Here is a 22,162-nt window from a genome sequence, read left to right as displayed (position 1 = left end):
AGGTTAAAGAACATAGAGGGGCCAGTGGGGGAGCAGAGTGGAGTGGGCAGCTGTGTAGATATGGAACACAAAACATGGTCTGAAAAGAAGAAGGGTGGGGAGAGAGGGAGAGAGAGAAAAAAACAGAACCCCATTTCCTCTTCCTCTCATGCTCCCAGGCAACTGGTTGGTACTCATCTATATTGAAGGCAGGTCTTCCTCTTTCAGCTCACTGACCCATGCCAATCTTTGTCTGGCAACACTTTAACAGACATGACTGGACACAATGTTTGTGCAGCCATTTACCCATCCTTCAATCCCGTCAAGCTGATGCCCCAATTAACTATCAGAGATAAAAAGCCAGCTATGAGCAGGAACGTGACAGGCTTCACTTACCTTGTCAAAGCATCCCATGGCAGACGTGAGCATAGAAGACAGGGCAGAGGTATAGTCATAAAAATCACTTACAAGGTGGGTAGAGACCAGGCAGCTGATGGACGTGAACTGCATCAGATGATTGATGGTGGACTGCTGAGAATTTGATGAGTTTGGGGTGTGTTTTGAAATTAGAGCCCATGGCATTGACCATGATTGGCTGTGGGTTGAAAGAGAGGAAGAAAGAAAGAAGTTAAAGACAAAGATAAGGATTTGGGCCTGAGCAACTGGAAGAATAGAAATACTGTTAGCTAATATGCAGAGGCCTCTGGGAGGAACCTGACAATTCTGTATTGGTCTCGTTGAGTTTGACATGCCTGCCAAGCACCCAAGCAGAAACGTACAGTGCAGTGTTGGGTGAGTACATCTGGATTCCAGGGGAGAAAAGCGAACCAGGAATTTACACTGGAAAATGGTCAGTGTATAAATGGCCTTTACTCCAGGGAATCTGGGTGAGCTCTCCTCGACTGGAAAGAGGGGTCTCCTGGGTGAGCCCAAGAGAGCAGCCAGGAAGAAAAATGCATCCCACAGGGAGGTGGAGAACCTGTGCCGGTGTGGCAGGAAGAGAACTAGGACCACGACCCAAAGGTCAAGAGAAGAAAGTCTTGGGAAAGGGACCAGCAGTTAGCGTAATAGCTATGTCGCTGGGCTCCCATGTAGTCGACGGTGGTTCGAGTCCCAGACCCGGTGGCTTAAACTCACGCCCAAGATCCCGAGAGGAGAATGGAGGAGAAGGGATTGCAGCATGGCCTGGGGGGTGATTTCTCGCTTTCTGTCTCTCTGTCTGTCTGTCTGGCGAGCGCACGCGCCCTATAGCAAAAACCTCTTAAAAAAAAAAAAAAACAACAAAAAAAAACAAAGTCTTGGGAAAGAGAAGGGACTTGCATGACAGGCAGAATAAGGGCCTTCAAAGATGTCCACACCCTGAAAGCCAGAACTGTGAAGGCATCAGGTTACGTGGCACTGGAGAATGAGTGTTGTACATGGAATTCGGGACCCAGTAGGATCGTAAGGGTCCTTGGAGGTAGAAGAGGGAAGCAGGAGAGTCAGATATCAGGAGAAGGTCATGGACATACAGCACGAAAAGGATTCGACCTGCTGCTGCTGGCTGTGAAGATAGAGGAAGGGGCTAGAAGCTGAGGGATGCAGGCAGCCTCTAGATACCGCTGAAGGCAAAGAAGTGGGCTCCCTCTACAGCTTCCAGAGAAGAGCACACTGCTGCAGACGCCCTGATTTCAGTCCATTGAGACTTGTGTCAGACATTCAACTTTGAGAACTCTCAGAGAATAAATGTGTTATTTTAAGCCACTTTATGTGTGGTAGTTTGTTACGGCAACTAGAGGAACCTACAACATGCACATAGGAAATGCTGCCAGTAAGTTGTATGCAATGAGAAGGATGGGAACTTAGAGTGTCCATGGTGACCTTGACAGGAGCTGTGTCACTGAGGGAAAACGAGGGAGGGGAAGACCAGGCATTTGAAGGCAGTGTCAGCTGCCACCTGGCATGTCCTTGTGAGAGCAGGCTCAGAGTGGCCAGAGAGCCCCTAGAGAGGTACCTCCCCCAGGATGGTGACTGCAATGAGGACAAGGATGGGAGCTGCTCAGAAACCAGTGAGCTGCTCTGGGAGCTGCAGCCTAGTGTTCCTGGTCTGGGGCTGTCCAAGGGCTTGCTGACGGAGGTCAGCTCCCCTGGACCTACCCCTTCCTCCCAAGTCTGTTGGTAAAGAGACCTCATCCCCACGTGGGATTAGGCTCAAGGTCCACCTTGGTCGACATGCAATGCCCAGGGCAGTGCCTGGCATGCAACCAATGGCAAATGGGAGAGTGGCCAGAGTGTCCCAGGGCACAGGGATCCTCCAAACCTACATTAGAGTGGTGTTGGCTGCACCGTGGCCACATACAGGGCCACTACTCATGCCAGAGACCTCATGGAAACATGCTTTTAAATGACTAGAATTTATTTTTTAGAGCAGTTTTGGATGAATTATTTATTTTTTATTTATTTATTTTTATTTTTATTTTTTATTATCATCATAATCTTCTTTATATTACATTAGATTACATATAACTTTACAGTGTATTACATTGTTTTTTTCAAAAGGGAATGAGAATACTATACATGTCATCATCAACAGTTAATAACCCCTATCTGTTTCTCACTAACGTCCTGTCTCTCTATTGTTCACTTGCTATCTTTCTCTATCCTCTTCTCTTCACTTACCCCATTCCACACTGTCCTATTCTCATTAAGTACCTTCACTGTGTTTATGTCCTCCGAATTTTTGCTCTCTATTATAGAGTGCGGATAGTCGGTATATATTGAGTGGATACATACAATATCTTTCTTTCATAGCCTGGCTTACTTCACTCAGCAATAGATCCTCCATATCTGACCATTTTCTATCAAATTCCAGGGTCTTGTTATTTTTTATGGCTGAGTAGTATTCCATAGAGTATATATACCACACTTTTCCAATCCATTCATCAGTTTGTGGACATTTAGGTTGGTTCCATGTCTTGGCAATTGTGAATAATGCTGCAATAAACATGGATGTGCAAGCACTTTTCTGACTGAGCGTTCTCCTGTCTTTTGGGTAAATACCCAGAAGTGGGATTGCTGGATCAAATGGTAGTTCTATTTGTAGATCTTTGAGGAACCTCCATATTGTTCTCCACAGTGGTTGAACTAGTTTACATTCCCACCAACAGTGTAGGAGGGTTCCCTTTTCACCACATCCCCGCCAACACTTATCACTTTTTATATTCTTAATCTTTGCCATTCTGACAGGGGTTAGGTGGTATCTCATTGTGGTTTTTATCTGCATTTCCCTTATGATGAGGGATGTCGAGCATTTCCTCATATGCTTTTTGGCTGTTCGTATGTCTTCCTTAGAGAGACTTTTGTTCAGCTCACTTTCCCATCTTTTAATCGGGTTAATCATTTTTTTTCGCATAAGGCACTTGAGTTCCCTATGTATTCTCGTTATCAGTCCCTTGTCTGAGGCATATTTAACAAAAATATTTTCCCATTCTGAGGGTTGTCGGTTCACACTTGTTACTGTGTCCTTTGCTGTGCAGAAACTTCTTAGTCTAATATAGTCCCACTTGTCTATTTTAGGGATTATTGCCTGTGCTTTGGGAGTCTTATTTAAGAAGTCTTTGCCTACTCCAATGTCTCCCAGAGTTTCCCCAGCATTTTCCACAAGTAGTTTTATTGTCTGTGGTCTTAGGTTCAGATCTTTGATCCATTTTGAGTTGACTGTTGTTAATGGTGAAAGATGGGGGTTCAGTTTCATCTTTCTGCAGGTGGATACCCAGTTTTTCCAGTGGATGAAGAATTATTGAAAAATTAAACACAGCACACAGTACAGAAAGTTCATGTACACTGCCCCTACCCAGCACACAGTTCCTCCTATTATAATATGAACTATGTGGAATTGCTGGATCATATGGTAGCTCTATTTGAAGGTCTTTGTGGAACTCCATATCGTTCTCCACAGTGGCTGGACCAATTTACATTCCCACCAACAGTGTAGGAGTATCCCCCTTTCATCACATTCTCTCCAGCAATTATCATTATTTGTTTTTTAAGTCTTTACCATTCTGACTGGGGTTAGGTGGTATCTCATTGTGGTTTTGATCTGCCTCTCCCTTACAATGAGGGATGTTGAGCATTTTTTCACATGTTCTCTGGTTGTCGTATATCTTCCTTAGAGACTTGTTTATTCAGCTCATTTTCCATCTTTTAATTGGGTTAATCATTTTCTTCCAGGTAAGCTGCTTGAGTTCCCTGTGTATTCCGGTTATCAGTCCCTTATCTGAGGCACAGTTAACAAAAATTCTCTCCTATTCTGAGAGTTGTCTATTCACACTAATTACTCTAATAGTATGGTATGTTTGTAATAGTTAATAAACTGACATCAATCTATTATTATTATTATTATTATTTTTGGGGGGGAGAGGTTTTTGCTATAGGGCGTGTGCGCTCGCCAGACAGATAGAGAGAGATAGAGAGACAGAAAGTGAGAAATCACCCCCCGGGGGGGGGGATGGCCATGCCGCAATCCCTTCTCCTCCATTCTCCTCTTGGGATCTTGGGTACCCACGCACACATGCCCAGCGTGAGTTTTAAGCTGCTGGGTCTGGGACTTGAACCACGGTCGACTACATGGGAGTCCAGCGACATAGCCATTACGCTAACTGGTCCCATCAATCTATTATTATTAAAGGCCACACTTTATTCACATTTTTCACTTTCTACCTTATGCTCTGATTCTGTCCCAGGATCCCCTCTCATATTCCACGTGACGTTATTCCTCCCAGCTCCTTGGGCTGCTTTGTGACTCATAGTCCTTCAGGTTTTCTCGTTTTCCATGTCCTGCACACTTCTGAAGAGAGCTGGTTAGGGATTTGTAGATGCTCCACCCTTGAGATTTGTCTGAGCACACACTGGCACCCCACCACTGTTGGTGCTGACCTCAACCAGCCCCTGGGGTGGTGTCTGTCAGCTTTCTCCTGTGAAATCACCCTTCCCTCTTCTCTATATGGTGTTTACTGGAAGGAAGCCACTAGGCATGGATGTGTGTTTTCATCATAATTTTTTCTGCCAGGTGGCAGTAAAGACTCCATCAACCTGAGTATATTACAGACATTTGTGACAGATGAATATATTCTCTTGAGTAGAGGATGCTTTTCTCAACCTTGTGGAAGGCATTTGTCCTGGGGACATGCATCTGTCCAAGAAGAATTCTAAGGACAGTTTTCATATGAATTATGAGGGCCTTGAAAACCAAAACCCCAACAGATCAGGCCTGCAAAATAGTCCCCTGGCATGATTCTGATGGCAAAATCTCTTATTATTACTATCATTATTGCTGTTATTGCAAGGACACATGGACATATGTGCCTCGTTGTAAAAAATGCCATGAAAAAAGTCTCATTACTGCATCCACTCATCCCAGTCATCTCCTGTAAGTAATTGCTGTTAACACTTTAGTAAATCTATTTCTAGACTTTTAAAAGTTGTTGGGGCCAGCAGATGGAGTAATGGCTACGTCTCTGGACTCCTGTGTAGTCAACCATGGTTCGAGTCCCAGACCCAGTGACTTAAACTCACGCCAGGTGCGTGTGCGTGCGTGCCCAAGATCCTGAGAAGACAATGGAGGAGAAGGGATTGTGGCATGGCCATCCCCTCTGGGGGGTGATTTCTCACTTTCTGTCTCTCTGTCTCTCTCTGTCTTTCTGGTGAGCGCACATGTCCTATAGCAAAAACCTCTCAAAAAAAAATGTTGTACATATTGGGGGCCAATAGGTGGCATGATGGTTAAGACTCTGAACTCTCACATGACTTACTGCAGTTTGAGTCCCCAATCTGATGGCTCAAAACAGGTCAGGCATGCGTGTGCGTGCATGCCCAAAATCCTTTGAGCAGAATGGAGGAGAAGGGATTGTGTCATGGCCGTCCCCCTGGGGGTGATTTCTCACTTTCCCCCTCACTTTCTCTCTGTCTCTGTGGCAAACACATGTGCCCCATGGCAAAAAACTTTAAAAAGAAAAGTAAAACTGTATATATTATATGATATCTTAAATATACATTTATACTTACATACATGTAATTTGATTTGTATCTATTAAATATTAAAATGCTAATATTGAATATATTATTAAATATATACTACTATCCTATTAAATATATATTCTATTAAGTCAAATCTATAAATGTATAAATTTGTATAATTAAAAGTGTAAAATATACAAAATAATTATATTAATGCTTTATTAATATTTAACATGTATTAATATATTAAATATAGTAAGGTTCCATTTTTATATTGTTCATAATTTTGTGTATTGCTGATTTTGCCAGATTTGTCTTAGATTTCTAAGTACACATAGATCTGCTTTATCTATTTATCTACTTTTTATTTATTTATTTATTTTTGGTAGAGGGCATGTGGACTTGCCTGAAGAGACTGAGAGGCAAAAGAGAGAGGGAGAAAGAGAAACCGCCCCCCAGTGGGTCACGGTCACGGCACAATTCCTTCTCTGTTTCTCTGTGCTGTTAGGATTCTGGGCACATGAGCCCGGGATCTTTTTCGAGCCCAGGGCCTGCAATTTGAACCACACAGTTAGCTTTGTGGGATCCAGCTCCCTTAACCCTAGGCCACAGGATTGGCCTTATTTTTATTTTTAATTGTAATAAAATATGCCTAACATAAAATTTGCCTTTTTAATCATTTTTAAGTGTACAAGGCAGAAGTACTAAGGACATTTACATTGTTGTACAAACCATCTCTGTAACTCTTTTCATCTTGCAAAACTGAAACTGTACTTACTAAATCTTCATTATCCATTCTTCGCAGCCCCTGGAAAACACCATGCTACTTTCTTTTTAAAAAAATTATTTTACTTAGCTTTATTTATTTATGTATTTATTTATTCATTTTAATTTGACCAGAGAGGGACAGAGAGAGAGAGAGAGAGAGAAAATGAGAAAGCAAGTCACCAGGCCTGGGACTCGAACCACAGTCCACCATGTGGGAGTTCAGTGCTCTCAACCACCATGCCACCTGCTGGCCCCACACCATGAGACTCTCTGTCTCTTGTGGATTTGGCTACTCCAGGTACCTCATGTAAGTGGAATCACGCAGTGCTTATCTTTTTGTGAATGGCTTCATTCACTTGGCATCACGTCTTCAAGGTTATCCAAGGTTGTAGACTGTGTCAGAATGGCTTTTCTATTTTTTTTGGAGAGTTTTTTTTTTTTTTTTTTTTTTGCTATAGGGCGCGTGCCCTTGCCAGACAGACAGAGACATAGAGACAGAAAGCGAGAAATCACCCCCCAGGGGGGATGATCACGCTGCAATCCTTTCTCCTCCATTCTCCTCTCGGGATCCTGGGCATGCACACACACGCGCCCAGTGTGTTTTAGACCCGGGTCCCAGACCCGGTGGCTTAAAACTCTCGCCAGGCGTGTGTGCGTGCGTGCCCAAGATCCCGAGAGGAGAATGGAGGAGAAAGGATTGCAGCGTGATCATCCCCCCTGGGGGGTGATTTCTCGCTTTCTGTCTCTATGTCTCTCTCTGTCTGTCTGGCGAGTGCACGTGCCCTATAGCGAAAACCTCTCCAAAAAAAAAAAAAAAATGTAGAATTTGGGGTCTGGGGTAAGGCTGGATGGATCTAGCTGCATCAGTTCTCCTGCAGTCTCATCTTTTACCCAGCTTCCCATCTGTCTCAGCATTTTCCGACTTTTTACCTGTGTGCCTGCATAGTGGATGACGATTTTTCCTGTGGATGAGCCTTCTCCATGCAGCTGGGAAAGCAGGCCAACAGCACTGCTGGGCTGACACCCTATTTCCGCCAACATCTGATCATGACCACTTAAGTAATTTCTGCGAAGACTCAGGCTTTCTCTGCAGCTCTCCTCTTCTGAGCCCTCACCAGAATAGCCCGTTATGGTCTGACCTCTACTCTTTCCTCCACCCAGTTCCAACGTTACTTTCACATTTCGAGGATTCGTTATAGCAACACCCTACTCCCAGTACCAGTGTATGATCTTTGTAAATTACCCAGTGCAGGTATTTTGTTACATTGCGCAGGTCGAGTTATTTTTTAGCGGCAAAAAAAGCCACTAGACCTCAGCCTGCATGAGGCCATTGGAACTGGACTCTGACGTAGGCCCGAGTGTCCCGCTCACCTCTCATGGTCTTAGCTGCCTTTGCGCATTCTTTCTGCTTCCACGATACAGAAGCCAGCAAGGGCATAGCTAGTGCAGACAAGGTGAGTGCACATCCAGGGCCAGGCTGCACACACGTGTCCCGTGTTTTTCAAGCCACCAGGTCCAGGACTTGAGTCACAGAGTCAGCCATGTGGGATCCAATGCCTTAACCACCGTGCCATCTGTTAGCTCATTTTCATACACTTTTTATGAGTGTGTTTTTCAGCTAATGACTTTGTGCTTTTTGAGTCTTTATAGGACTTGCCGTATATGATTTGGCCCAATAGGGAAGAAAGCTCTCACTTTATGACTGCACGAATTACCTAGTGAGTCATCTAGTTGTCATGAGTCTGGAGAGGCTACTGGAAAATGAGAATAATACTTCAGTGGGTTATCATAAGGTACACATACTCGTGCAACTCACTTGGGGTGCACAGCATGGGACCTGGCACATTACGAGGGCTCGATCCAGGCAGCTACCATTACTGTTCTTCAGTAGAGAAGTCTAGGCCGTTTTAGGGCCTATTATTTCACAAAGTGGAGTGGGCGCAGATTGGATGACTTTTTATCACCAAATGAGGCTAAGCAAGCTGGGAGGAAACTTCGAGGTTCTCACTTTGCAGAAAAGGAATCTGAGGCTCAAAGAGGCTGAGAATTAGCAAAGGAACACAGTAAGTAATTAGTTTCTGCTAGAAGCCAATTCTTCCAACTTCTTGCCTAGTGTTTTATCTGTCATACTGTGAAAACTTGCAGAATCTTAGGAATTCAGAGGCTTGAGGCTATTTTTTTTAAAGAATTATTTATTATTATTATTTTTTTTTTTCACATGAGTTTTGATAGGACTCAAAGCGCGGTTGGCCATGTGGGAATTCCAGTGCCTTAACTACCACACCACCTACCCAAGGTCTCAGGGTTCATGAAAAGCAGAGTAGGAATTCAGATCCAGGTCTGTCTGACTATGTGAAATTTCAGCCACATAGGGTTGCCTCTCTTGAGAACCCACAGAAATGCATTTATCGCTGAGCTGGTGATCTGTGAAAGAAAGAGAAGGTAATCTGGTACTCAAACAGTGGAGCGGGCTGATGACTTCTGGATAAATGTACACCTCACCTTTGTATAAGCCATCTGTGAAAATTACTTTCATCCTTATTTTATTCTCTCTTGTAGAGAGACAAAGAGAGAGAGGGAAAGTGAGAAATCACCCCCAGAGAGGATGGCCATGCCTTCTCCATTCTCCTCTTAGGATTTTGGGCATGCACACACGTGTCCAGTTTTTCAAGCCACCAGTTCTAGGACTTGAACCACAGAGTCAGCCATGTGGGACCCAGCACCTTAACCACCACACCATCTGTTTGTTCATCTTTCATATACTTTATGTTTGTCAGTTAATAACTTTGTGCCTTTTGAATCGTTTTAGGACTTGCTGTATATGATTTGGCCCAATAGGGAAAGCTCTCACTTGACGACTGTGGGTAAGTGTTCTCCTGGTTGGTTTTCATTGGTTTGACCCTGAATGGGAATCAGAACCCTAAAGCTCTCTTCGTTTCACCTCCCTCACACGCTGTTGATCTTCTCAGTATTGCTCTACCTTGGTCAGATAGGTTATTCCTTACCTTACAGAGCTAGAGCAGAGGGATTCCCTCCAGTAGCTGGCTGGAGCTTTTGTGCATGGTGTAGGGCTTAAGACAGAGAGTCTTCCTTGAAGGAGTCTGATGAATAAAACTCAGAGTGCATGTCAGTTCCCTGTGGTTATGTTAACAAATTTTCACAAACTTAGTGGCTTAAAACAACACGAGTGTATTCTCTTATAGTTCTGGAGGGCAAAAGTCCAAAATTCATCTAAGTGAGCCAAAGGCAAAGGGTCAGGACAGCCGTGTTCTCACTCCAGTGAAGAGTCTATTTCCTTGCCTTTTCAGATTCTCCAGCTGTGTTAACTACAGTCCTTAGCTGCTGCCCCTTTCTCTATCGTCAGAACCAGCAGCACAACAGCTTGCTTCTGTGGTCACATGGCCAGGTAGCTCCCATTACTATTTTTCAGTAGTGAAGTCCAGGCTTCAGATCTCTTCCTTCTTCCCTTAAAAGGACAGCTGTCATTACTTTTAGGACCCTCTTGGACCACCTAGGTTATCTCTCCATCCCAAGGCCCTTAATTTAATTACACCTGCAAAGTCCCTATTATCTTAAATAATATTCACAAGCTTTCGGGATTATGGCCTGGGCATCTTTGAAGGCCGTTATTCAGCCTGCCACATCCAGTGACAGAAATTCAATCGTCACTTAAGTAAAAGGGCTCATGAACTGCTGGGTCCAGTAGCATGGCGTTCTCGAGGCTCCATTGGTCTTCCATCTTGTCTCTGCTCTCCTCTCTGGGCATCCTCTAGAGAGAGGTCCTTCCATGAAGGGAAGGATCTTGTTTGTGTCTTCATTAGAGTTTAGGACCAGGAAAAGCCAGTGGTGTGTAAACACATATAACAGAGATGTAGTCCTAAAGAATAAATATGGCCAGGGACCAGTAGATGGTGTAATGGTTACATCACTGGACTCTCACAAGGCTAACCGCCATTCAAGTCCAAGACCAGGAAGCTTGAAATTCATGTTGGGCATAAATGTGTGCATGCCCAACATCCTGAGAGAAGAATGGAAGGGATTATGGCGTGGCCATCTTCCCAGGGAGTGATTTCTTGGTTTCTATCTCTCTGTCTCTCTGGCAAGCACACATGCTCTTTAGCAAAAATATCTCTTAAGGCTTGCTTCTGTGGTCACATGGCCAGGTAGCTCCCATTACTATTTTTCAGTAGTGAAGTCCAGGCTTCAGATCTCTTCCTTCTTCCCTTAAAAGGACAGCTGTCATTACTTTTAGGACCCTCTTGGACCACCTAGGTTATCTCTCCATCCCAAGGCCCTTAATTTAATTACACCTGCAAAGTCCCTATTATCTTAAATAATATTCACAAGCTTTCGGGATTATGGCCTGGGCATCTTTGAAGGCCGTTATTCAGCCTGCCACATCCAGTGACAGAAATTCAATCGTCACTTAAGTAAAAGGGCTCATGAACTGCTGGGTCCAGTAGCATGGCGTTCTCGAGGCTCCATTGGTCTTCCATCTTGTCTCTGCTCTCCTCTCTGGGCATCCTCTAGAGAGAGGTCCTTCCATGAAGGGAAGGATCTTGTTTGTGTCTTCATTAGAGTTTAGGACCAGGAAAAGCCAGTGGTGTGTAAACACATATAACAGAGATGTAGTCCTAAAGAATAAATATGGCCAGGGACCAGTAGATGGTGTAATGGTTACATCACTGGACTCTCACAAGGCTAACCGCCATTCAAGTCCAAGACCAGGAAGCTTGAAATTCATGTTGGGCATAAATGTGTGCATGCCCAACATCCTGAGAGAAGAATGGAAGGGATTATGGCGTGGCCATCTTCCCAGGGAGTGATTTCTTGGTTTCTATCTCTCTGTCTCTCTGGCAAGCACACATGCTCTTTAGCAAAAATATCTCTTAAGAAAAAAAAAAATAGGTATGGCCTTAAGATCTTGTGTCCAGCAGCTCTGCCAGACAAGCATCTGTCCCTTAGCCTGAGGACCACATGGGGGCAGGGTGTTGGGTGTCCAGTCTGACTTGCACCCCCTGAAGCTTTCAAACTTCCCTGCCTCTCTGGGCCAGCAGCTGACCTGGTGGGGTGCCTACATCATGGTATCCACGTCAAGGCTGTCAGTTCTTCCATGCTGAGTTCTCCTTGGAATAATTTTGCAGGAGGGACATTTATCCCATCCCAACCTCATGACTGAATAAACCACAGATACTATTCAAGGAAAATAGACTTTAATTTTATCTAGGATCTAGTCCCATGTCTTTTTCCTAACATTTTAATTTTTTTGTACATGCCTTTTGAACTTTATGCAATATTTCAAAAGTGCTTCTAAAGACCTTGCTATCAGTGTACTGGATAAAAAAAGACGGAAACAATTCAATTGAGTCACACTATAGTTTGTATTTGGACTCAAGGCAAATGCTGAAGAAGGCACACAATTCTACAGTCTAGGTCATTTAAAAATATAGATTTCTAACTTAAGTGTTCGATACTTCTAAGTGCTTTGCTATGTGGGTAGCATTTAATTAGCAACTCAGACCACCCTGCCTGATTGGTGTTTTGATTTGTGTTTGTTTTGTTTTAAATTATTTTATTTAACTTTATTTATTTATTTATTTATTTTTAATTTGACCAGAGATTGACAGAAAGAGAAAATAAGAAAAGCAAGCTGCCAGATCCAGGACTCAAACCACAGTTGGCCATGTGGGAGTCCAGTGCCCTTAACCACCATTCCACCTGCCAGCCCCCTGATTGGTGTTTTAATGACATTCTTCCCAGTGATGGGAACTGAGGCTCAGAGAGCTCAGCTGACCTGTTCAGGGTCCTACATATCAGCAACTGAGCGACATCCTCTCAGGTACTCCCGACAGCCCAACCAGTAACTTCCAGGTAGCTCCCATTACTATTTTTCAGTAGTGAAGTCCAGGCTTCAGATCTCTTCCTTCTTCCCTTAAAAGGACAGCTGTCATTACTTTTAGGACCCTCTTGGACCACCTAGGTTATCTCTCCATCCCAAGGCCCTTAATTTAATTACACCTGCAAAGTCCCTATTATCTTAAATAATATTCACAAGCTTTCGGGATTATGGCCTGGGCATCTTTGAAGGCCGTTATTCAGCCTGCCACATCCAGTGACAGAAATTCAATCGTCACTTAAGTAAAAGGGCTCATGAACTGCTGGGTCCAGTAGCATGGCGTTCTCGAGGCTCCATTGGTCTTCCATCTTGTCTCTGCTCTCCTCTCTGGGCATCCTCTAGAGAGAGGTCCTTCCATGAAGGGAAGGATCTTGTTTGTGTCTTCATTAGAGTTTAGGACCAGGAAAAGCCAGTGGTGTGTAAACACATATAACAGAGATGTAGTCCTAAAGAATAAATATGGCCAGGGACCAGTAGATGGTGTAATGGTTACATCACTGGACTCTCACAAGGCTAACCGCCATTCAAGTCCAAGACCAGGAAGCTTGAAATTCATGTTGGGCATAAATGTGTGCATGCCCAACATCCTGAGAGAAGAATGGAAGGGATTATGGCGTGGCCATCTTCCCAGGGAGTGATTTCTTGGTTTCTATCTCTCTGTCTCTCTGGCAAGCACACATGCTCTTTAGCAAAAATATCTCTTAAGAAAAAAAAAAATAGGTATGGCCTTAAGATCTTGTGTCCAGCAGCTCTGCCAGACAAGCATCTGTCCCTTAGCCTGAGGACCACATGGGGGCAGGGTGTTGGGTGTCCAGTCTGACTTGCACCCCCTGAAGCTTTCAAACTTCCCTGCCTCTCTGGGCCAGCAGCTGACCTGGTGGGGTGCCTACATCATGGTATCCACGTCAAGGCTGTCAGTTCTTCCATGCTGAGTTCTCCTTGGAATAATTTTGCAGGAGGGACATTTATCCCATCCCAACCTCATGACTGAATAAACCACAGATACTATTCAAGGAAAATAGACTTTAATTTTATCTAGGATCTAGTCCCATGTCTTTTTCCTAACATTTTAATTTTTTTGTACATGCCTTTTGAACTTTATGCAATATTTCAAAAGTGCTTCTAAAGACCTTGCTATCAGTGTACTGGATAAAAAAAGACGGAAACAATTCAATTGAGTCACACTATAGTTTGTATTTGGACTCAAGGCAAATGCTGAAGAAGGCACACAATTCTACAGTCTAGGTCATTTAAAAATATAGATTTCTAACTTAAGTGTTCGATACTTCTAAGTGCTTTGCTATGTGGGTAGCATTTAATTAGCAACTCAGACCACCCTGCCTGATTGGTGTTTTGATTTGTGTTTGTTTTGTTTTAAATTATTTTATTTAACTTTATTTATTTATTTATTTATTTATTTTTAATTTGACCAGAGATTGACAGAAAGAGAAAATAAGAAAAGCAAGCTGCCAGATCCAGGACTCAAACCACAGTTGGCCATGTGGGAGTCCAGTGCCCTTAACCACCATTCCACCTGCCAGCCCCCTGATTGGTGTTTTAATGACATTCTTCCCAGTGATGGGAACTGAGGCTCAGAGAGCTCAGCTGACCTGTTCAGGGTCCTACATATCAGCAACTGAGCGACATCCTCTCAGGTACTCCCGACAGCCCAACCAGTAACTTTCCAGTGACATTTCTGTGATTTATGCACAGTGCTCCTGAATTTCTTGATGTATTGGCATTGAGTGATCTCTAGATGGAGTCTCTCCATGTAGGATTACTCAGGGGCTGTGTGTGGATCCTCCATTAACAGCAGTCAGTGACATTTACTGAGAGCATACCCTGCAGCAGGCAGGTACTCAGGACTCAATGGAGTAGGATTTGCTCTTTCTACTTTAGGTTCAGGAAACTGAGGCACACAGTGGTTAGGGATATGCCCAAGGACTCATAGCTGGTAAGTGGCAGAGCCAGATTGGAAACTAAGGCTGAGTGATACTATGTAAGAATCACCCAAGGTACCACCTTGCCTAGTGGTTCTGATTCCTGTGTGGGGCCCAGGAATGTGTGCTGTGGCACACACCCGTATAAGGAAACCCATAGCTTTCCAATGAGCATGCCTTATTTTCCTGGCAAAGACATAAGTCATTCATGGATTCATTAGTGTATTCACTTGTTCTGCAAACATTTCCCAGGTGACTTCCATCATGTAGTCTGACTCTAAAGTTATTTATTTATTTATTCCACATGTGAGACAGAGAGAGAGAATACCTCAATAGGGTCTTGATACCAGAATGCATCCCTACCACTGCCAGCCCTTCATGGGCAGGTGCATGGCCAGTGTACTCAGGGAGTCCTCCAGGTGTGAACCTGGAACCTTCTCATGTGGGTCAGCCTCACAGAGCCTTGGGTTGTGCTGCTGCTCCACTGTCCAGCCCATTGCCTCCAGAATTTAACCACTGTATCTCACTGTCTGTCTTCACTATACAATGAAGATCTATTGCTGTTTTGCAGTGGAGGCATCACTTGGAACGCAATTCAACAAGGAAATTGAGGTCTTTAACCCACTCCCAACTTCGGCAGCATCCAGTGGATTGTGGACTCATTCCTTATTTGCCTTTATACCCTCATGGCCCAAGAAGACCTTGTTTAAAAGAGAGTCTCCTGCAACCCAGCACCTGGTAAGTAACCAGTTTAGTAAACATTGACAACAATATCAGAAGTTGTAAAGAAACCAATTTTGAGCCATCTGTGTATAAAAAGCCAAAGGTTTTTGTTCTTCTCTTTCACTGGATATAGTTATCACGGGGCAGCAAAGTCATTTATCTTTGCAAAGTGCGTTTTCTGCTGTATGGCCTATAGTATTTAGATGAGCAGGAGGTTCGTATCAGAGCTTGTGACGGCATCACGCCAGTCTCTGTCTCCATTTGCTCTTGGCCTTCTGGTCCGTGTCTATCTTCTCAGTGTGTCACTTACATTTGTTACATGTATGGCACACCTAGTCAATCCAGAGTGAGTTTATCCTGAGATCCTTAGCTTTATTACACCTGAAAAGATCCCTTTTTCAAATATGGCCACAGTCACAGATTCCAGAGGCAGGATATGGGTATGTCTTTGGGAGGAGGACATCATTTCACCCACCATACTGGTCTTTGTTCTTTACAGTCCCTTGAGTCATAGGATTCGTTACCCCACATAGCAGTACCCTCTGTGCTCAGTCACCTCCCCTGCATTTATTTGCTCGACAAACTATGTATTAGTTATTTGCAGGATTCTATATGAGGATCAGAAGCAAAGCCAGGTCCCTGCTCGTGGAGTCTGGCTAAGGTTTCTGCACATTGTGGTGTGTTCTTTGGGAAATTTCTTCCCCACTCTGAATCTTTGCTCATGTGATGCACAATAAGAAGGTTACACTGTGAAGAGGTGATCTACACTGGGGAAGCATCACAGAATTTGAAGTCATGCAGGGTAGAATTCCAAGGTTTGTGTCTCTGGGACCGTGGGCCTTAGCGTCCTCCTCTGTAGAACGGGTGGGGTAAAGTTCGTACGTAAAGTGACGGCTGTAATGCCTGCACTCGGTACATGGCAGCCATTGCTGTGATTATTACCACTGAGAGCTGTGACGCCTGGGACTCAGAATATGGCTTATCTCTCTGTGGGTGACAGGGGAGCAAGACGGAGAGTGGAGGAGGCATGGTCATCCCAGTGAGGGGAGCCAGGCAGAGCATTCTTGCTGAGAGGAGGGTCCAGTGCAGTGTAGATACTGTGTATTAACATTGACATACAGCAAATTCTAAAGGGAGCCACTTCACAGGATCCAGGACACTGGGGTCAAGGGGACTAGTGGGGATGGAGGTGAACAGATACTGGTTGCAATTATGAGGGGAACTGAAACCTGGGGTTTCCAGACCTTGGGAGGCAGCATTTGATAGATGAGCCCTGACTTTCTTTTGGCTCCTTTTCCAAGGGAGCCCTAGGGTGGCAGGGCAGAGGAGGCCAAACCCAGGGGATGTCTATGCTGATGAATCCAGCTCCTGGAAGGAGAGGCCATCACACCGCCATGCCACTTGTTCCATTCAGACCCCGCCAAGGGTGCCTGGGGCTGTTGGCCATACACCCGAGGCACCAGGACCTGCTCTGCCCTCATTCCCATAGCTCTCTTGCTGGCATGTCATCCTTGGTGTGCTAGTTCCCTGTGACAACGGTGTCCTTCACATGTACCCCCAGACCAGGACTAAGCTACAGGGTAATCTCACATGCACATTATTCTTTTCTCATAGATTTTAATTTCCAGTCCTTTAATGTTCTATGGAAAACAAACAAACAAACAAACAAAAAAATAAGATTACTTGAAACAGGGATTAGCAGAAGGGATCCCCGTATCCTTCTTTTAAAAGAGTAGCATTGAAATAAGCCGGCACTTGGTGCTTGGGAGCAACTTTGAGACTTTCTGCACACCATTGCCCACCACTCCAGTAGCCTGAGCTTGCCTGGCAGCCAGAATACTTACACCTGGTCCGGGCCGGCCTCCTTGAGTGAGCCTGTGCTCGGAACTGGGGAGTTATGTTGGGACTTCCGATACACCAACCTGTAGGGCAGAACTTGACCCTCTTCACTAAGTTATATCTTTTTAGCTTGCTACCACCTCATCTAGACCTGAACATTTGGCAGAGGACCCAAGCATTTGAAGTTACCCCTAATTGTTTTAACCTGGGAGACAGAGCCCTTCCCACACCTGGGAACTAAGTGTGTAATTTCCTCTACCAGTACTACAGAATCTACTCCAATAAATAAAGAACAGTGAATACTAACTACAAATCAGCACAGATCTCAAAAAAACATGAGAAAAAAGGTGGTAACTCTCCCCCAGGTGAGCAGAGTAGCTCCTCACCAACAGTGGATAGCCCAGAGAAATACACAGAAATGTCCAGTGCAGTGTAGATACTGTGTATTAACATTGACATACAGCAAATTCTAAAGGGAGCCACTTCACAGGATCCAGGACACTGGGGTCAAGGGGACTAGTGGGGATGGAGGTGAACAGATACTGGTTGCAATTATGAGGGGAACTGAAACCTGGGGTTTCCAGACCTTGGGAGGCAGCATTTGATAGATGAGCCCTGACTTTCTTTTGGCTCCTTTTCCAAGGGAGCCCTAGGGTGGCAGGGCAGAGGAGGCCAAACCCAGGGGATGTCTATGCTGATGAATCCAGCTCCTGGAAGGAGAGGCCATCACACCGCCATGCCACTTGTTCCATTCAGACCCCGCCAAGGGTGCCTGGGGCTGTTGGCCATACACCCGAGGCACCAGGACCTGCTCTGCCCTCATTCCCATAGCTCTCTTGCTGGCATGTCATCCTTGGTGTGCTAGTTCCCTGTGACAACGGTGTCCTTCACATGTACCCCCAGACCAGGACTAAGCTACAGGGTAATCTCACATGCACATTATTCTTTTCTCATAGATTTTAATTTCCAGTCCTTTAATGTTCTATGGAAAACAAACAAACAAACAAACAAAAAAATAAGATTACTTGAAACAGGGATTAGCAGAAGGGATCCCCGTATCCTTCTTTTAAAAGAGTAGCATTGAAATAAGCCGGCACTTGGTGCTTGGGAGCAACTTTGAGACTTTCTGCACACCATTGCCCACCACTCCAGTAGCCTGAGCTTGCCTGGCAGCCAGAATACTTACACCTGGTCCGGGCCGGCCTCCTTGAGTGAGCCTGTGCTCGGAACTGGGGAGTTATGTTGGGACTTCCGATACACCAACCTGTAGGGCAGAACTTGACCCTCTTCACTAAGTTATATCTTTTTAGCTTGCTACCACCTCATCTAGACCTGAACATTTGGCAGAGGACCCAAGCATTTGAAGTTACCCCTAATTGTTTTAACCTGGGAGACAGAGCCCTTCCCACACCTGGGAACTAAGTGTGTAATTTCCTCTACCAGTACTACAGAATCTACTCCAATAAATAAAGAACAGTGAATACTAACTACAAATCAGCACAGATCTCAAAAAAACATGAGAAAAAAGGTGGTAACTCTCCCCCAGGTGAGCAGAGTAGCTCCTCACCAACAGTGGATAGCCCAGAGAAATACACAGAAATGTCAGAAAAAGGATTCCAAATATTCTTAGTGATAAAACTTAGTGAGATGCAGGAGAAAACAGACAGTTACAGAAAGTGAGTATCATTTCAGGACATGAAATAAGAATTCTGCAAAGAAGGGACCAGCAGTTAGTGTAATGGCTATGTCACTGGACTCCCACGTAGTCAACTGCGGTTCGAGTCCCAGACCCGGTGGCTTAAACTCACGCCGGGCGCGTGTGCGTGCGTGCCCAAGAACCCGAGAGGAGAATGGAGGAGAAGGGATTGCGACGTGGCCATTCCCCCTGGGGAGGTGATTTCTTGCTTTCTATCTATCTGTCTCTGTCTGGTGAGCGCACGCTCCCTATAACAAAATCCTCTCCAAAAGAAGAAGAAGAAGAAAAAAAGAATTAGATACCCTAAAAAAGAATCAAACAGAACTTCTGGAAATGAAGAATACAATACAAGAAATTAAAGTCTCCCTAGAAAGCATTAACAGCAGGTTGGGCCATGCAGAAGAAAGAATTTCTGACCTGGAAGACAAAGTCTCCAACATAGACTAAATCATCAAAAAGAAAGAAAAACAACAACAAAAATAAATAAGTGCAACATACGGGAGATTTGAGACACCATGAAACATCCAAATATCTATATAATGGGTATTCCAGAAGATGAAGAATATGCTAAAGGCATGAAAAACCTCTTTCATTCAATACTATCTGAAAAATTTCCAAATATAGAGAGACATGGAGAAATTCAGACCCAAGAAATAAACCCCAAAATAGAGTCAACATGAGAAGATCCTTCCCCAGGCACAACATAGCCAGATTGGTAAAAAGTTAAAGACAAAGACATTATTCTTAAAATGGCAAGGGAGAGGGTCGTCAGGTGACATGGTAGTTGAGGGCTCTGGACTCCAACATGGCCAACTGCAGTTTGAGTCCTTGACCTGGCAGATTGCTTTCTCACTTTCTCTCTCTCTCATTCTGACCCTCGCTGGTCAAATTAAAATAAGTAAATAAATAAAGTTAAAACTATTTCTTTAAAAAAATGGCAAGGGAGAAATGTCAAGTTACTTATAAAGGCTATCCTGTTAGGCTAAAGTCAGACCTCTTGACCAAGACAATGCAGGCAAGGAAAGAATGGGAAAATATATTCAATACATTAAAAGAAAAACAATTTTAACCAAGAATACTATATCAAGATTATCTTTCAAATGGGAAGAACAAATAAAAGTATTCTCAGATAAACAAAAAACTGAAAGAATTCGCCAATAATAGACCAAGTCTATAGGAAGTACGGAGGGGAGTGTTACATCAGGATAACTAAAGAGAGACAAACAGAAACAGGAGAACAAAAAACAACTGAGAAACTGGTTCACAAAAATGACAGGGATGAATCTGCAGAAATCAATAACATTGAATGTTAATAGATTAAATATTTCCATTAAAAGAAACAGACTGGCTGAATGGATACAAAAACAGAAGCCAACTATATGCTGCTTACAAGAAACACACCTCACTGATATGAACATACATAAACTGAAAGTGAAGGGCTAGACAAAGATATTCCGTGTAAATGGAAACAGCAACAACAAAAAAGGCTAGCGTAGCAATATTGGAATCAGACAATATAGACTTTAAGATGAAAGGTGTAAAAAGAGAAAAAGAAGGACCTTATACAGGACTACAAGGACTTGCTCACTAAGAAAATAGAACGCTTGGAAATATCCATGCACCCAACCCTAGAAAACCTAAATACATCAAAGAGAGGCTGTTAGATCTAGGGAGAGATGGACAGCAACACAGTAATTGTAAGACATCTCAACACCCCACTGACTCCTCTAGACAAAAAATAAACAGATACAAGAGCTAAATGATACCATACATGAAATGGGTTTGACAGACCTCTACAGAGTATTTGGCTCTACTACCACAAAATATACATTTTTCTCACCCCTACATGAAACATTTTTTAAGACTGACCACATGATAGAACACAAAACAAGCCTTTACAAATTCAAAGATATAGAAACTATAGCATTTTTTCCAACCACGATGGAATCAAACTTGAAATCAACTACAGAAAGAGTCCTTGAAAATTCACAAACACATGGAAACTAAACAACCTACTTCTGAATGACTTTCAAACTATAGAAGAAATTAAGACTGAAAGGTTAAGAAAAGGTTCATGGAAACCAATGATAATGAACAAACAAGTGTGTATAACCTATGGGATACAGCAAAAGCTGTCATAGCAATTAGTGCCCATAAAACAAACAAACAAACAAACAAACAAACAAAAACCCAAAAACCAGAAAGGTGGCAAGTAAATAGCCTAATGACACAACTCAGGGAACTGGAAAGACAGAAAAAAAAATTCCAGGAGAAAAGAAATAATAAAGATTTAAGTAGAAATAAAATGAGATAGAGAATAAAAGAACTATACAAAAGATAAATGAAACCAAAAGCTGGTTCTTTGAGAAGATAAGCAAAGTTGACACACTGTTAGCTAGATTAATCAAGAAGAACAGAGAACTGAACCAGATAAATCAAATCAGCAAGGAAACAGGCATTATTACTACACAGGCAATATTGCAATGGACATAACAGGAATACAAAACATCATCATATGAGGGATTATACACCCACAAACAAGAAAACCTAGACAAGATGGACAAATGTCTAGACATGTGTAGTTTACCAAGATTGAATCAGGAAGAAATAGAAAGTCTGAATAGACCCATAACAAGCAATGAAATTGAATCAGTAATAAAAAGTCTCCCAACAAGGGAGAGTCCGGGTCCCGATGGCTTTACTACTGAATTCTACAAAACCTTTAAAGAAGAACTAACCCCAAATTCTCCTTAAACTATTTCTAAAAATTTGAAAGGAAGGAACCCTCCTGAATTCTTTCTATAAAGCTTTCATCATCTCAATTCCAAAACCAGACAAGGACATGACAAAAAAAAGAACCTTCAGGCCCATATCCCTGATTAATACAGATGCAAAAATTCTCAGCAAGATATTAGCAATGACATATTAAAAAGATTATACATTATGAGCAAGTAGGTTTTATTCCAGGGATGTAAGGATGGTTCGACATATGCATAACAATAAATGTGATACATCACATTAACAAAAGAAAAGATAAAAACCGTATCATCGTATCAATCAATACAGAAAAAGCGTTTGACAAAATACAGCATCCCTTCATGATTAAGACTCCCAGCAAATTTGGTATTGAAGGAACATTCCTCAAAACAATAAAAGCCATCTATGAAAAACTCATAGCTAACATTATACTGAATGGGGAAAGCTGAAAACTGGAACAAGACAAGGCTGTATGCTTTCTCCATTCCTTTTTAACATAATACTGGAGGTTTTAGCCAATGCAGTTAGACGAGAGTCAAATAAAAGGCCTCCAAATAGGGAACGAAGAAG

The 22,162-nt window shown here is 43.3% G+C and overlaps 1 protein-coding gene across 1 annotated transcript in view; it reads left to right on the top strand.

The window, feature by feature from the left end:
* EVC2 (EvC ciliary complex subunit 2) overlaps positions 1-22,162 on the top strand; it is a 209,103-nt gene that overhangs the window by 27,049 nt on the left and 159,892 nt on the right. The window contains exons 2-3 of the mRNA XM_006163194.3: positions 9,551-9,605; positions 15,149-15,315. Of these exons, the coding sequence (XP_006163256.1) occupies positions 9,551-9,605; positions 15,149-15,315 (222 nt within the window). The remainder of the gene's footprint in view (positions 1-9,550; positions 9,606-15,148; positions 15,316-22,162) is intronic.

The sequence above is a fragment of the Tupaia chinensis genome, unplaced genomic scaffold (genome assembly GCF_000334495.1).
Source record: "Tupaia chinensis unplaced genomic scaffold, TupChi_1.0 Scaffold141490_1, whole genome shotgun sequence".
In the NCBI taxonomy this organism is placed as follows: Eukaryota; Metazoa; Chordata; class Mammalia; order Scandentia; family Tupaiidae; genus Tupaia; species Tupaia belangeri.
The sequence above is the reverse complement of the archived record's forward strand: the minus strand, read 5'-3'. Positions and strand labels throughout refer to the sequence as shown.